Raw genomic sequence first — 15,272 nt, forward strand, 5'->3', positions numbered from 1 at the left:
AATGCTTTTCAATTAGGAACATTTAGAAATTGTGGAATTGGAATTTGGTTTACTTTCTGAATTGACTGGAATTTAAACGGGATTGACCCCTACCCTGGCCACCAGTGCTTTTTACTTCCATGATGTATATTGAAATGAATACTAGAATGATATAAGGGAATGTACATTTGAGTAGATGGGTCCTACAGTATAGTAGTACAGTATAGTATAGTACAGCTACACATGTTTGAATGCATTTGGATGTAATATTGTATTGTCTGTTTTTTTATAGTCTTGACGTCACAAATGAAGTTCTCTCATGGTTGAGTCCTGTGACACTGTGTTTCAGGTGTTCTGGGACAATATACTGTGAGGAGTGTCTGTGCCTTAAAGGGGTCATCAGTGGACATGCACTGTCCTGTTCCCAGTGTGACCCAAGTCACAGAGATAGTCTGGTATAACACACGGTTGAATGGTAAGACTTATGATCTGAGAAGGGACCCTAATTATGAAGGTCGTGTGGAGTACCATGGAACTACAGAGAAGGACTGCATCCTGAGAATCACAGACCTGAGAGAGAGAGACATAGCAACATATTACTTCAGATATAAAACAAACCAGTATTCAGAATGGACATATTCATATGGATTCACTCTCAGTCTCACAGGTACTGAATAAATAGTATAGTACAAGTTATTTATTACATGTTCTATGAGAGCAGTGAAATGGTAGTGACTGACAGACTTCCTCCATTATTGTTTCATATCCTCTCCCTTCAGATCTAAAGGTGGAGAGGATATATTACAACAAACTGACCTGTAAAACCACCTGTACTCTGGTGACTTACACCAAGAGGAGAATCTGTGTCTTGAAGGGCTCCACAGTGGACATATCCTGCTCTTACACTCATCCCACTAGTTATATAGAACAAGGTTCATTCTGGTTTACACAGAAACGCACTGTAGATATCAGTTCATATCCAGAGTATGCAGGTGGTGTGGAGTACAATAGGAACACAGAGAACCACCACACCATGACAATAACACACCTGACAGAGAAGGACTCAGCCCAATACAAATTCAAATTACGAACAACAAATAAGGGGATATTTTCTGGCCTTCCTGGTGTGATCTTGACTGTCACAGGTAATAGTCCACCTACAGTTAGTACTGTAATAGGACTAATCAAGTCTAATCACATGACAAGTCTGTCTGGAGTCAAATATGACTGATGTTTCCTCTTAGATATCCTGTTGGAGATGGATCCTACGTCTGTGTCAGAGGGGGAGAGAGTCACACTGAGATGTAGAACCAAATGTACAGTCGGTCTAAACCCCACCTACATCTGGTACAAGAACAGACAACGTCTGAACAACCCAGTCACCAGTTTTAACAGTCTGATCCTAGACCCAGTCACCAGTTATAACAGCCTGATCCTAGACCCAGTCACCAGTTATAACAGTCTGATCCTAGACCCAGTCACCAGTTATAACAGTCTGATCCTAGACCCAGTCACCAGTTATAACAGCCTGATCCTAGACCCAGTCACCAGTTATAACAGTCTGATCCTAGACCCAGTCACCAGTTATAACAGTCTGATCCTAGACCCAGTCACCAGTTATAACAGTCTGATCCTAGACCCAGTCACCAGTTATAACAGTCTGATCCTAGACCCAGTCACCAGTTATAACAGTCTGATCCTAGACCCAGTCACCAGTTATAACAGCCTGATCCTAGACCCAGTCACCAGTTATAACAGTCTGATCCTAGACCCAGTCACCAGTTATAACAGTCTGATCCTAGACCCAGTCACCAGTTATAACAGTCTGATCCTAGACCCAGTCACCAGTTATAACAGCCTGATCCTAGACCCAGTCAGCAGTGAGGATACAGGGAACTACTCCTGTGCTGTAGAAGGCTTAGAGAGAATCCTCTCTCCAGAAGAGACTCTCACTGTCAGATGTGAGTACATGGGGTGTTGATATATCTACAGTGAAAGTCATTGACATCATCTCTCTACTACATGGTTCTACATGTCAGTGTAATATACTAATCTAAACTAATTTACATCTTCTCTCTAATACATGGTTCTACATGTCAGTGTAATATACTAATCTATACTAATTTACATCATCTCTGTAATACATGGTTCTACATGTCAGTGTAACATGCTAATCTATACTAATTTACATCATCTCTGTAATACATGGTTCTACATGTCAGTGTAATATACTAATCTATACTAATTTACATCATCTCTGTAATACATGGTTCTACATGTCAGTGTAATATACTAATCTATACTAATTTACATCATCTCTGTAATACATGGTTCTACATGTCAGTGTAATATACTAATCTATACTAATTTACATCATCTCTGTAATACATGGTTCTACATGTCAGTGTAATATACTAATCTATAATAATTTACATCATCTCTCTAATACATGGTTCTACATGTCAGTATAATATACTAATCTATACTAATTTACATCATCTCTGGAATACATGGTTCTACGTGTCAGTGTAATATACTAATCTATACTAATTTACATCATCTCTGTAATACATGGTTCTACATGTCAGTATAATATACTAATCTATACTAATTTACATAATCTCTGGAATACATGGTTCTACATGTCAGTGTAACATACTAATCTATACTAATTTACATCATCTCAACACCAGATGGTCCAAGGAACACCTCAGTGTCAGTCAGTCCCTCTGGTGAAATAGTGGAGGGCAGTTCAGTGACTCTGACCTGCAGCAGTGATGCCAACCCACCTGTGGACAAATACACCTGGTACAAGAAGAACGTAACCTCACCAAAAGCATCAGGACAGAGTTACAGCATCACTAACATCATCTCTGAGGACAGAGGAGAATACTACTGTGAGGCCCAGAATGGAAGAGGATCTATGAACTCTACAGCTCTGATGATCATTGTAGCAGGTAAAGTTACATCTTCAATACTTCAATACAAATTGACAGGGTTCAAGCTGATCTTAATCATTGAGTTTTGACTGATTACACTTTGTTTATAATTATGTGTTGGCTTATGATGTCACAAGTATTATAAGATCCCAAAATATTAACATGCATTGTGTTGATATTCTATAATGTGTTAGATTTTAGATTATAAGAACATACTCATATCATCCATATTTTATTATAGGGAAACAAACCTCAGTTGTGACTGCAGCTGTAGGAATCATAGTGGTTGTTCTGGTTCTCATCCTCTGTCTCTCTGGACTCATGTGGTTCAGGTGAGTGAAGAAGGGAACATTGATGTTTGTATTATTCTTTCACCTTAGACCTCTGATTTGTTATTAACTTAATTCATTCATAAATGTATTTATTGGCCCAACGCCCTTAACTGCTAAACTGTATTAGTAACATATCAACTTCCACTAGAGGTCAGTAGAGAGCAGAACTCACTCTGTCCCTCTTTACAGGAGATTCACACGAGGAAGTGACGCTGCAACAGACACACAGGTGATTCTATCAGTTATCAGTTATCAGTTACACCAGGGTTTTCCATTCCACCCCCCATGTACAGTCTAGGCCAAAAGTTTTGAGAATTACACAACAATTAATTTCCACAAAGTTTGCTGCTTCAGTGTCTTTAGATATTTTTGTCAGATGTTACTATGGAATACTGAAGTATAATTACAAGCATTTCATAAGTGTCAAAGGCTTTTATTGAGAATTACATGAAGTTCATGCAAAGAGTAGAAATTTGCAGTGTTGACCCTTCTTTTTCAAGACCTCTGCAATCCGCCCTGGCATGCTGTCAATTAACTTCTGGGCCACATCCTGACCGATGTCAGCCCATTCTTGCATAATCAATGCTTGGAGTTTGTCAGAATTTGTGGGTTTTTGTTTGTCCACCTGCCTCTTGAGGATTGACCACAAGTTCTCAATGAGATTAAGGTCTGGGGAGTTTCCTGGCCATGGACCCAAAATATTGATGTTTTGTACCCCGATCCACTTAGTTATCACTTTTGCCTTATGGCAAGGTGCTCCATCACGCTGGAAAAGGCATTGTTCGTCACCAAACTGTTCCTGGATGGTTGGGAGAAGTTGCTCTCGGAGGATGTGTTGGTACCATTCTTTATTCATGGCTGTGTTCTTAGGCAAAATTGTGAGTGAGCCCACTCCCTTGGCTGAGAAGCAACCCCACACATGAATGGTCTCAGAATGATTTACTGTTGGCATGACACAGGACTGATGGTAGCGCTCACCTTCTCTTCTCCGGACAAGCTTTTTTCCGGATGCCCCAAACAAACGGAAAGGAGATTCATCAGAGACAATGACTTTACCCCAGTCCTCAGCAGTCCAATCCCTGTACCTTTTGCAGAATATCAGTCTGTCCCTGATGTTTTTCCTGGAGAGAAGTGGCTTCTTTGCTGCCCATCTTGACACCAAGCCATCCTCCAAAAGTCTTCGCCTCACTGTGCGTGCAAATGCACTCACATCTGCCTGCTGCCATTCCTGAGCAAGCTCTGTACTGGTGGTGCCCCGATCCCGCAGCTGAATCAACTTTAGGAGACGGTCCTGGCACTTGCTGGACTTTCTTGGGCGCCCTGAAGCCTTCTTCACAACAATTGAACCGCTCTCTTTGAAGTTCTTGATGATCTGATAAATGGTTGATTTAACTGCAATCTTACTGGCAGCAATATCCTTGCTTGTGAAGCCCTTTTTGTGCAAAGCAATGATGATGGCACGTGTTTCCTTGCAGGGAACCATGATTGACAGAGGAAGAACAATGATTAGAAGCACCACCCTCCTTTTGAATTTTCCAGTCTGTTATTCGAACTCAATCAGCATGACAGAGTGATCTCCAGCCTTGTCCTCGTCAACACTCACACCTGTGTTAACAAGAGAATCACTGACATGTCAGCTGGTCCTTTTGTGGCAAGGCTTGTTACCCAGTGGAAATGTTTTTGGGGGATTCAGTTCATTTGCATGGCAAAGAGGGACTTTGCAATTCATCTGATCACTCTTCATAACATTCTGGAGTATATGCATTTTGCCATCATACAAACTGAGGCAGCAGACTGTGAAAATTAATATTTGTGTCATTCTCAAAACTTTTGGCCACGACTGTAGTGCTAGGTCAAAAAACAAAACGTGCACCCAGGGGGGGCCCCAGCTCCAAGTTTGGGAAACCCTGAGTTACAACTGCATTTTCATTCATTTACTGTGTCACGACAGTCTCGTTCATACTATTTTCATTGTTACCTCTCTCTCTCTCCACAGAGTGTCCGTCCTGACTGTAACAGTGACACATACACAGGTCTGAACATGAGGACCATGTCCCCTGACTACGACACTCTGGCAGTATGTCTCTTAAAATGAATTTTGTTTGTTTGTGAGTGTGTTTGTGTTTTATACCTGAATGTGTTTAGAGAAAATGATGGAAAGACTTTAAAATGAATTTTGTTTGTTTGTGAGTGTGTTTGTGTTTTATACTTGAATGTGTTTAGAGAAAATGATGGAAAGACTTTAAAATGAATTTTGTTTGTTTGTGAGTGTGTTTGTGTTTTATACATTACTTGAATGTCTTTAGATAAAATTATGGAAAGACTTTAAAATGAATTTTGTTTGTTTGTGAGTGTGTTTGTGTTTTATACATTACTTGAATGTGTTTAGAGAAAATGATGGAAAGACTTTAAAATTAATTTTGTTTGTTTGTGAGTGTGTTTGTGTTTTATACTTGAATGTGTTTAGAGAAAATTATGGAAAGACTGGTGTTTCAAAGCACACATGCATTTCCTCCCTCTATATCTCTCCCTCTCTCTATATATCTTTCCCTCTCTCTCTCCCTCTCTCTCTCTCTCCCTCTCCCTCTCTCTCTATATCTTTCCCTCTCTCTCGCTCTCTCTCTTTCTGTCCACAGAGTTTCCATCCTGACCCTACCAGTGACCCCAACAGCGACATGTACACGTCTCTGAACATGAAGACCAGGTCACCAGAGTATGACACCCTGGCAGTAAGTGTGTGTGTGTGTGTGTGTGTGTGTGTGTGTGTGTGTGTGTGTGTGTGTGTGTGTGTGTGTGTGTGTGTGTGTGTGTGTGTGTGTGTGTGTGTGTGTGTATCCATAAACATTTAATGGGAGTATAAATTGCTAATTCAGTATCTTCTTTCAGAATGTGAGGGGATCCTCCCACTGAAGAGAACCACTACAGAACCTGGACAGAAGAGAACCACCACAGAACCTGCACTGAAGAGAACCACCACAGAACCTGGACTGAAGAAAAGTACCTCAGAACATCAACTGAAGAGAACCACCACAGATCCTGGACTGAAGAGAACCACCACAGAAGCTGGACTGAAGAGAATCACCACAGAAGCTGGACTGAAGAGAATCACACAGAAGCTGGACTGAAGAGCTAAGGTTCCAATCCAAAGCTAGGCCTCACACCTCTATTCTCTTGCTATTATATCTAGATGGTTTTCCAGACCATGAACTTTAGTTTTTGAGTAAATGCTGAAATATATGTTTTATTATTATGATAACTATGTATTTTGATGATAAATGGGATGGGTTATGCTTCTGCTTTTTTTCAATGGGATTACCATTTCCATATTTTTTTTTGTGTACTAATCTGTTTACTATCTATTGTTGAAGTTTATATTTCTGATATTTTTCTATGGAATTTTGCCATTTAGGGATTGATAACATCAATAGTCCTACTTTCCTCAGCAACTAATATAAATAATATTGATAAGAAGTTTGTTATATTTTTAGCTCTTGGGTCAAGTTTCTCCTAATGTGTTAAATGATGATTTACTTTGTTTTGCTGTTAGACATTATTCCGCATTTTATGTTTTATATTTTATAATACTATATTGTTTTTTTTATTTAAAAAAAATGTAATCAGTACATTACATACATTTAAACATTTGCAGTTTTTTACATTTTCTATTAATTATAATTGTATATCACATAATACTATATTGTTCTGTGTCATGATATCACTTGTTTTGTCATCACATTTTTCATTATTACGTTTTTTATATACGTTAAATACATGTTTACCTTTGCAGTTTTTACTGTGTGGTTTAGTGTCAATACAGTATAAGCATCATGTTTTAAATAAAATCAACATTTAAGACAATAAATACATAGATTATTTGATCAACTAATAAAACATTGATTCATAACTATTTCCACTCTGCTCTTGTTTCTTGTATTTCTGCCTATTATCCACATGATGGCGGCATTGAATCATTTAACCATGAGTGGCGAGGCCAGCATTTCCTCAACTCAGTCCTGGGGACCCCAAGGGGTGAATGTTTTGGTTTTTGCCCAAGCACTACACAGCTGATTCAAATAATCAAATCTTTATGACTAGTTGATTACTCAAACACAGAGGCAGTGTTAATTAGTTGTCTTATTAACCTCAGAAAAAATATTTATATTCACTGAAATGACCCTAGTTTAAAACTTCTTGGTGACAGGGGGGCAGTACTGAGTAACTTGGATGAATAATGTGCCCAGAGAAAACTGCCTGTTACTATGTCCCAGATGCTAATATATGCATATTATTTGTAGTATTGGATAGAAAACACTCTGAAGTTTCTAAAACTGTTTGAATGATGTCTGTGAGTATAACAGAACTCATATGGCAGGCGAAAACCTGAGAAAAATCCAACCCGGAAGTGGGAAATCTGAGGTTTGTAGTTTTTCAACTCTTTGCCATTTCAATATACAGTAGGATATTGGTTGTTGCACTTCCTAATGCTTCCACTAGATGTCAACAGCCTGTAGAACTTTGTTTGAGGCTTCTACTATGAAGGGGGGCTGAATGAGAGGGGATTGAGCCAGGTGTCTGGCAGAGTGCCACAGGCTCGTGACGGGCGTTCACGAGAGAGTTAGCTCTCGTTCCATTGCTTTTCTACAGACATAGGAATTCTCCGGTTGGAACATTATTGAAGATTTATGATTAAAACATCCTAAAGATTGATTCTATACTTAGTTTGACATGTTTCTATGACCTGTAATATAACTTTTTTTAAATTTCGTCCGACATTCGGCTGGACCTGCAAGCGCGTTTGGATTTGTTTACCAAACGCCCTAACAAAAGAAGCTATTTGGAAATAAATTCTGAACTTTATCGAACAAATCAAACATTTATTGTGGAACTGGGATTCCTGGGAGTGCATTCTGATGAAGATCATCAAAGGTAAGTGAATATTTATAATGATAATTCTGACTAATGTTGACAACACAATATGGCGGATATCTTTTTGGCTGCTTTGTTGTCTGAATGCTGTACTCAGATTATTGCATGGCTTGCTTTTTCCGTAAAGTTTTTTTGAAATCTGACACAGCGGTTGCATTAAGGAGAAGTATATCTCTAATTCCATGTTCAACACTTGTATTTTCATCAACATTTATGATGAGTATTTCTGTAAATTGATGTGGCTCACTGCAAAGTCACCGCATGTTTTAGAACTACTGAACGTAACGCGACAATGTAAAATGCGATTTTTTGATATAAACATGAACTTTATCGAACAAAACATACATGTATTGTGTAACATGAAGTCCTATTAGTGAAGATCATCAAAGGTTAGTGATTAATTTTATCTCTATTTGTGCTTTTTGTGACTCCTCTCTTTGGCTGGAAAAATTGCTGTGTTTTTCTGACTTGGTGGTGACCTAACATAATCGTTTGTGGTGCTTTCGTTGTAAAGCCTTTTTGAAATAAGACACTGTGGCTGGATTAAGGATAATTTTCTATTTAAAATGGTGTAAAATACTTGTATGCCTGAGGAATTTTATTTATGAGATTTTTGATGTTTTGAATTTGGCGCCCTGCACCTTCACTGGTTGTTGGCGGGGTGGGACGTTCCCAGATATCCCAGAAGGGTTTTAACCCTTTGTGTGCTACTCCAGAGAAGGGTATTCAGCTGTATAAGCACGGCCAGTATTTATTTTCACTAAAACAGTTTGCAATGAAGGTCTACAGTCGCCTCAACAGCACTCTGTAGCGTAGCACCATAGTTTAGCCGGAGGACAGCCAGTTTTCGTCCTACTCTGGGTACAATGATTTCAATATAAAACCTAGGAGGCTCATGGTTCTCACCCCCTTCCATAGACTTACACAGTATTTATGACAACTTCCGGAGGATGTCCTCCAACCTATCAGAGCTCTTGCAGCATGAACTGATATGTTGTCCAACCAATCAAAGTATCAGATATTTAATCTAGTTCTGAAAGCATAGGCTACAGATAGCTAGCACTGCAGTGCATACAATGTGGTGAGTAGTTGACTAAAAGAGAAAGACAATAGTTGAACAGTTTTGAACAAATTAATTTCTTGAAAAATTAAGGAGAAGCAAGAGAGAGAGAGTGGGAAGAGCTGGCAAACTCTATTGTGTTGTATTTTTTTCAGTTTCACTTACTTAGCTAGCATCTAATGCAGCTAGCTAGTTTAGCCTACTCAAACAACAGTCTCAAACAGAGAGGGGTGGTATGTTTGCTAGTTGGCTATGGCTATCCAACACTGGAACTCTTCCAAGTCATGGTAAGCTTTTGGTTTAATTCATTTATTGCCACGTGGGCCCACCGGTGTAACTGCTAAACTGCTTGCTAACTGTACACTGTACTGCATGATTGTAGCGTGTTTACTAACGCATTAGTTCTAGTAGCTATGTTGACAATACGTTAGCTAATATGGTAACAATGATGTAGGCTGTGTGTAGCGTTAGCAGTTATTATATGAAGGTTTGGCTTGGAAAGGTTTTTTCACCTGCTCACAGACAGCTGAAGTGTTGTGCACTGAAGTCCACAAGTGAAGGGACAAGGTGAGAGGAGTATAGTGCAGAGATGTAAGAAGGAATTCTACAATGGGCAATGTGATCATGCTGTTTGTATGTGTCTGCTTTGAAAGTGAACTGTGTTTGAATGTGATCAGAGGTGTATTCATTCCACCGATTCTGTTGAAAAACGTTTTTTGAAACAAAAGCAAACGGAATGAAATGGGGATAAGCATACCTGAATTTGTCCAAGAGAAACTCTTGTTTGCAACTGTCGGACGAATGATTACATCCTAGATCAGATAGATGCAGGCCAGAGTGTACAAGGTGGTATTGAATGTGTCACTGTCTGTCACCCTGATTAGTCAAATGTTTCTATCGACCTGTGCACCTACGTTGTAACCTTCCATTCATATTCTAGGTTGAACAACCTCATGATGGCTACAGGGAACACTAGAGTATCATGACATGTAGTAGTTAAATATATCCATGTTACATTGAGCTGGACGAATGGAATATGAATGACAGTCATCCAACATGCAGTAATAGAAATAAGGCCATGCTCATAAAAAATGTGCGTCCTCCCTCATCTTAAATCTTAAATCTTAAGTCTGTCTGTCTGTCTGTCTGTCTGTCTGTCTGTCTGTCTGTCTGTCTGTCTGTCTGTCTGTCTGTCTGTCTGTCTGTCTGTCTGTCTGTCTGTCTGTCTGTCTGTCCATCTCCCCGCCATAGTATAGACAGGCTGCACAACCAGACCCCATCACAGGGAGCATAGCCATTATTAGAGGAGTTTGATTTCTGATTTAACCAAAACACTACAACAATAAAGAAATACATACTGTACATCTAACATTGACTTATTGTGAGGTTCAGCTACAATATTTCCTGAGGGGAGGACCTCTCCCCCCCTTCAAGATTCCAGTGGTGGACCTCTCCCCCCTCATGACTCGTGGTGGATCTCTCCTCCCCTCATGACTCCAGTGTTGGACCTCTCCTCCCCTCATGACTCCAGTGGTGGACCTCTCCTCCCCTCATGACTCCAGTGGTGGACCTCTTCTCCCCTCAGGATTCCAGTCACTGAATAGCATTTTCACATAGGTGTTCCTTTTGTTCAGATGTGAAAGGGTAGTGTGGAGTGCAATAGAGATTGCATCATCTGTGGATCTGTTGGGGCGGTATACAAATTGGAGTGGTCTAGGGTTTCTGGGATAATTGTGTTGATGTGAGCCATGACCAGCCTTTCATAGCACTTCATGGGTACAGACGTGAGTGCTACGAGTCGGTAGTCATTTAGGCAGGTTACCTTAGTTTTCAACGGCACAGGAACTATGGTGGTCTGCTTGAAACATGTTGGTATTACAGGCTCAGACATGGAGAGGTTGAAAATGTCAGTGAAGACACTTGCTAGTTCGTCATCTTATGCTCAGAGTACACGTCCTGGTAATCCGTCTGGCCCTGCGACCTTGTGAATGTTGACCTGTTTTAAGGTCTTACTCAAATCGGCTGCGGAGAGCGTGATTGCACAGTCGTCCGGAACAGCTGATGCTCTCATGCATATTTCAGTGTTACTTGCCTCGATGCGAGCAGAGAAGTTATTGAGCTCTCTGGTAGGCTTGTGTCACTGGGCAGCTCTCTGCTGTTCTTCCCTTTGTAGTCTGTAATAGTTTGCAAGCCCTGCCACATCCGACTAGCTTCGGAGCCGGTGTAGTACGATTTGATCTTAGTCCTGTATTGATGCTTTGCCTGTTTGATGGTTCGTCGGAGTACGTAGCGTGATTTCTTATACGTTTCCCGCTCCTTGAAAGAGGCAGCTCTACCCTTTAGCTCAGTGTGGATGCTGCCTGTAATCATGGCAGCTGGTTGGGGTGTGTACGTACAGTCACTGTGGGGACGAAGTCATCGATGCACATATACTGTTCGGGTGTCTGGAGTAAATCCCACTCGTCCGACTCATTAAAGAAACATTATTTGTCAACTTCCATGTGAATAATCACTGTTCGGATGTCCAGAAGCTCTTTTTGGTCATAAGAGAAGGTTATGTGCAAAATAAGTTACAAAAAATGCTAAAAAAACTAACAAAATAGCTTGGTTGGTTCAGAGCCAATAAAACAGCAGCCATCCCCTCCAGCGCAATTCTTATCTTTTGGATGGAATGTTAAATGGGTGTCCTGACTCTCTGTCCTGACTCTCTGTGTTCACAAAATATCCTATAGAATTTATTGTAAGAGTAGAGGTGTTAACCCTGGTGTCCTAGATAAAATGCCCAATCTGTCCTTCATGGCCAGTTAACTATCCCCTGCTTTTAATTGGCTCATTCGTCCTCCTTCCTCTGTCTTTTGAACTATTCCCAATGTTGTTGCTGTAATCGAGAATGTGTTTTCAGTCAACTTACCTGGTAAAATAAGGCTTAGATAAATAATAATACAAATATAGAACTTTGACCTTTTCCATGTAGAACTCAGAGGGACAAGGCAACACATTCTAATATATTATAAACATTCTAAATAGTAGACTATAGTAAACACATTCTAATATATTATATAAACTGTCACGCCCTGACCATAGTTTGCTTTGTATGTTTCTATGTTTTGTTTGGTCAGGGTGTGATGTGGGTGGGCATTCTATGTTGTATGTCTAGGTTGTCTGTTTCTATGTGTTTGGCCTAATATGGTTCTCAATCAGAGGCAGGTGTCAGTCGTTGTCTCTGATTGGGAGCCATATTTAGGTAGCCTGTTTGTCATTGTGTGTTGTGGGTGATTGTATCCTATGTCTGTGTTTTCATCATACGGGACTGTTTCGTTTTCTATCATTCACATTATTATTTTTGTATTCTTAGTGTTCAGTGATTAAATTGAATATGGACACTTACCACGCTGCGTATTGGTCCGACATCTCTTACTCCTCTTCAGACGATGAGGAGGAAAATCGTTACAATAAGCATTCTAAATAGTAGGTTATTAAACACATTCTAAGATATTATAAATATTCTAAATAGTAGACTATAGTTAACATATTCTAATATATGATAAACATTCCAAATAGTAGGCTACAGTCAACACATTGTTTACATGATTTGATTTTGATTTAATAGGATCCTCATTAGCCGGCCCCAATGGAGACATCTTGTCTTACTGGGGCTCGACACATAACATGATTCTCTACATAGTCAATGGAATACATTGGAAAGGGTCAAAATCTTGCCCATTTAATTGAATGGGTTTGTGGAATAGAATGAATGACATCAAGGAAACACATTCTAAGATATGATAAACATGCTAAATAGTAGGCTACAGCAAAAACATGTTTACATGATTCTGTGTGTACAGTAGTCAATAGAATACATTGGAAATGTGCCACATATTGGTCATCCTCAAATGGAGAAAGGCAACTAGATATGCAGTCTGTTGTACATTTTCTATTGAAATAAACCTCCCCTTTGTGTGCTAGTCTGGTCCGCATGCATGTTAATGACTTAAAGAGGAAGGAAATGAAGTTCTGCATCAGCTATTTGTGCCCACCTGACTACTTTAAATATGTATCAACCACAAAGTTCACATTTACTGCTACCTACTTCTTGTTTCCACACACTTCCAGTCAGTTGACTCACTGTACAAGACCCCTTCACTTCACTCTGTAAGTACTGTTGACAATATCTTGAACTATCGTTTTTGGTTACTATTTTTTAGTCATAAGTCACATACTTTTTTATTTAACCTTTATTTTATCTGATATATACTTGAGGGTAATGTAACATTTTACTTCTTGTTATGTTTTGAGCTGTGCTTTGGTTGTTACTTTATGAATATTGGCCCTAATGTATCTCATTGCCCCTCAGTGTAACACGACTCAGGATATGACCCAGATGCAGACACAGGAAATGGAAGGTTAAATGTACAGAGTAGTTTATTAAAACCACAGGAGGCAGGGAAAGGGCAGGTCGGGGACAGGCAGAGGTTCGTAACCAGGCCCGATTTAGATAGGTACAGGGCGGCAGGCAGGCTCGGTTCACGGCAGGCAGAGTATGTCGGAACCGGGAAAACTAGAAAACAGACTAGAGAGAACAGGAGTATGGAAAAAACACACTGGTAGGCTTGACGAGACAAGTTGAACTGGCAACAGACAAACTGAAAACACAGGTATAAATGCTCAGGGGGAAATGGGGAAAATGAGTGACACCTGGAGCGTCCATCTAGCACTCTGACAACCATGGGAAAGGAGAGGAGCTTAGTGGGGAAACTCAGCTCTGACACCAGGGTAGTGTCAATTAAACTCTCATCGGCCCCAGAGTCAATGAGTACCCGGAGAGATGTTGACTGGTTGTCCCACAGCAGGGTGGCATGGAGATGGGTACGAGTAAGGGGAGAAGGAAAACTCTCCGTATGGCCCACCAGAGTACTCGTACCTACTGATGAGCCTGGCATTTAAAGACACGTAATGACCTGTAGTCCAGCAATACAGACAACTCTTGGTGTTAAGTCTGTGTAAACATTCGGCTGGAGACAATCTAGCTCTGCCGAGTTGCATCGGCTCCAGGAGAGGCACGTCGGCAGACTTCGGAGACTCTCGGGGGAACCCAGGTAACCTCGGATTCTCTCGGGAACGTAGATGCCGAGGACTTCCGGGATTCCTCGAAGACGAGGTGGGATCCTTGAGCGAGAGAGTGGGATCGGAATCAGACCTCCTCTCCCTCCTACGTTCCTGTAGCCACCCATAGATCCGGATGGTTAAGGCGATGAGCGAGTCGAGATCCGTAAGCAGCTCCAGGGCAGCGAGCTTGTCTTTCACCTCCTCCGATAATCCGTGAAGGAACGTTTCGAAGAGGGATTTGGGGTTCTAGGTACTATCGGCAGCCAACGAGCTGATATCAACTGCATAGTCTGCCACACTGAGGGATTCTTGACGAAGCTGGAGTAACTTCCTGGCAGCCTCTCTCCCAGATAACGGAGAATCAAATCCCTTTTTCACCTCAGCCACAAACTCCTCATGACTGAAGCACATGGCATACTGTTGTTCCCACACTGCCGAAGCCCAGGCAAAGGTTCGAAACCGGGTCAGAGTCAGATAGGTACAGGACGGCAGCAAGGCTCAGGGTCAGGGCAGGCAGAGTAGTTCGGAAACAGGGACCAGAGAGAACAGGGAAAAACACACTGGTAGGCTTGACAAGACAAGACGAACTGGCAACAGACTGACAGAAAACACAGGTATAAATGCACAGGGAATAATTGAGAAAATGGCAGTCACCTGGAGGGGGGTGGAGACAAGCACAAGACAGGTGAAACAGATCAGGGTGTTACACAGGATTGATCTAGGATCAGTGCCCCCAGGCTATATCAATATTATATAAAAGGTGTGTGTGTTTCTTGCTGTTTAGCCTCACAGCTTGGGGATAGGAGCTATCATTGAACCTGGTGGTCAGTCTTTAGGCTGCTGTACAGCTTGACGGACCGTAGAGGATTGAACAATTATCCTCCTATATTTGGGGTTCTGAGAATAAAACAGCTTCAGAACAATCAATGT

At 40.8% G+C, this 15,272-nt stretch overlaps 2 protein-coding genes across 2 annotated transcripts in view; both read left to right on the top strand.

Annotated features, from left to right (window-relative positions):
* Positions 1–1,203: 1,203 nt before the first annotated feature.
* LOC139568065 (B-cell receptor CD22-like) overlaps positions 1,204–15,272 on the top strand; it is a 35,782-nt gene continuing 21,713 nt past the window's right edge. The window contains exon 1 of the mRNA XM_071389760.1: positions 1,204–1,940. Within this exon, the coding sequence (XP_071245861.1) occupies positions 1,238–1,940 (703 nt within the window). The 5' untranslated portion in view covers positions 1,204–1,237. The remainder of the gene's footprint in view (positions 1,941–15,272) is intronic.
* Positions 13,343–15,272, top strand: part of LOC139568062 (hemicentin-1-like) — a 72,792-nt gene continuing 70,862 nt past the window's right edge. The window contains exon 1 of the mRNA XM_071389756.1: positions 13,343–13,388. The gene's annotated coding sequence lies outside the window, so the exon portion shown is untranslated. The remainder of the gene's footprint in view (positions 13,389–15,272) is intronic.

This window comes from Salvelinus alpinus, chromosome 2 (assembly GCF_045679555.1).
Source record: "Salvelinus alpinus chromosome 2, SLU_Salpinus.1, whole genome shotgun sequence".
Classification (NCBI taxonomy): domain Eukaryota; kingdom Metazoa; phylum Chordata; class Actinopteri; order Salmoniformes; family Salmonidae; genus Salvelinus; species Salvelinus alpinus.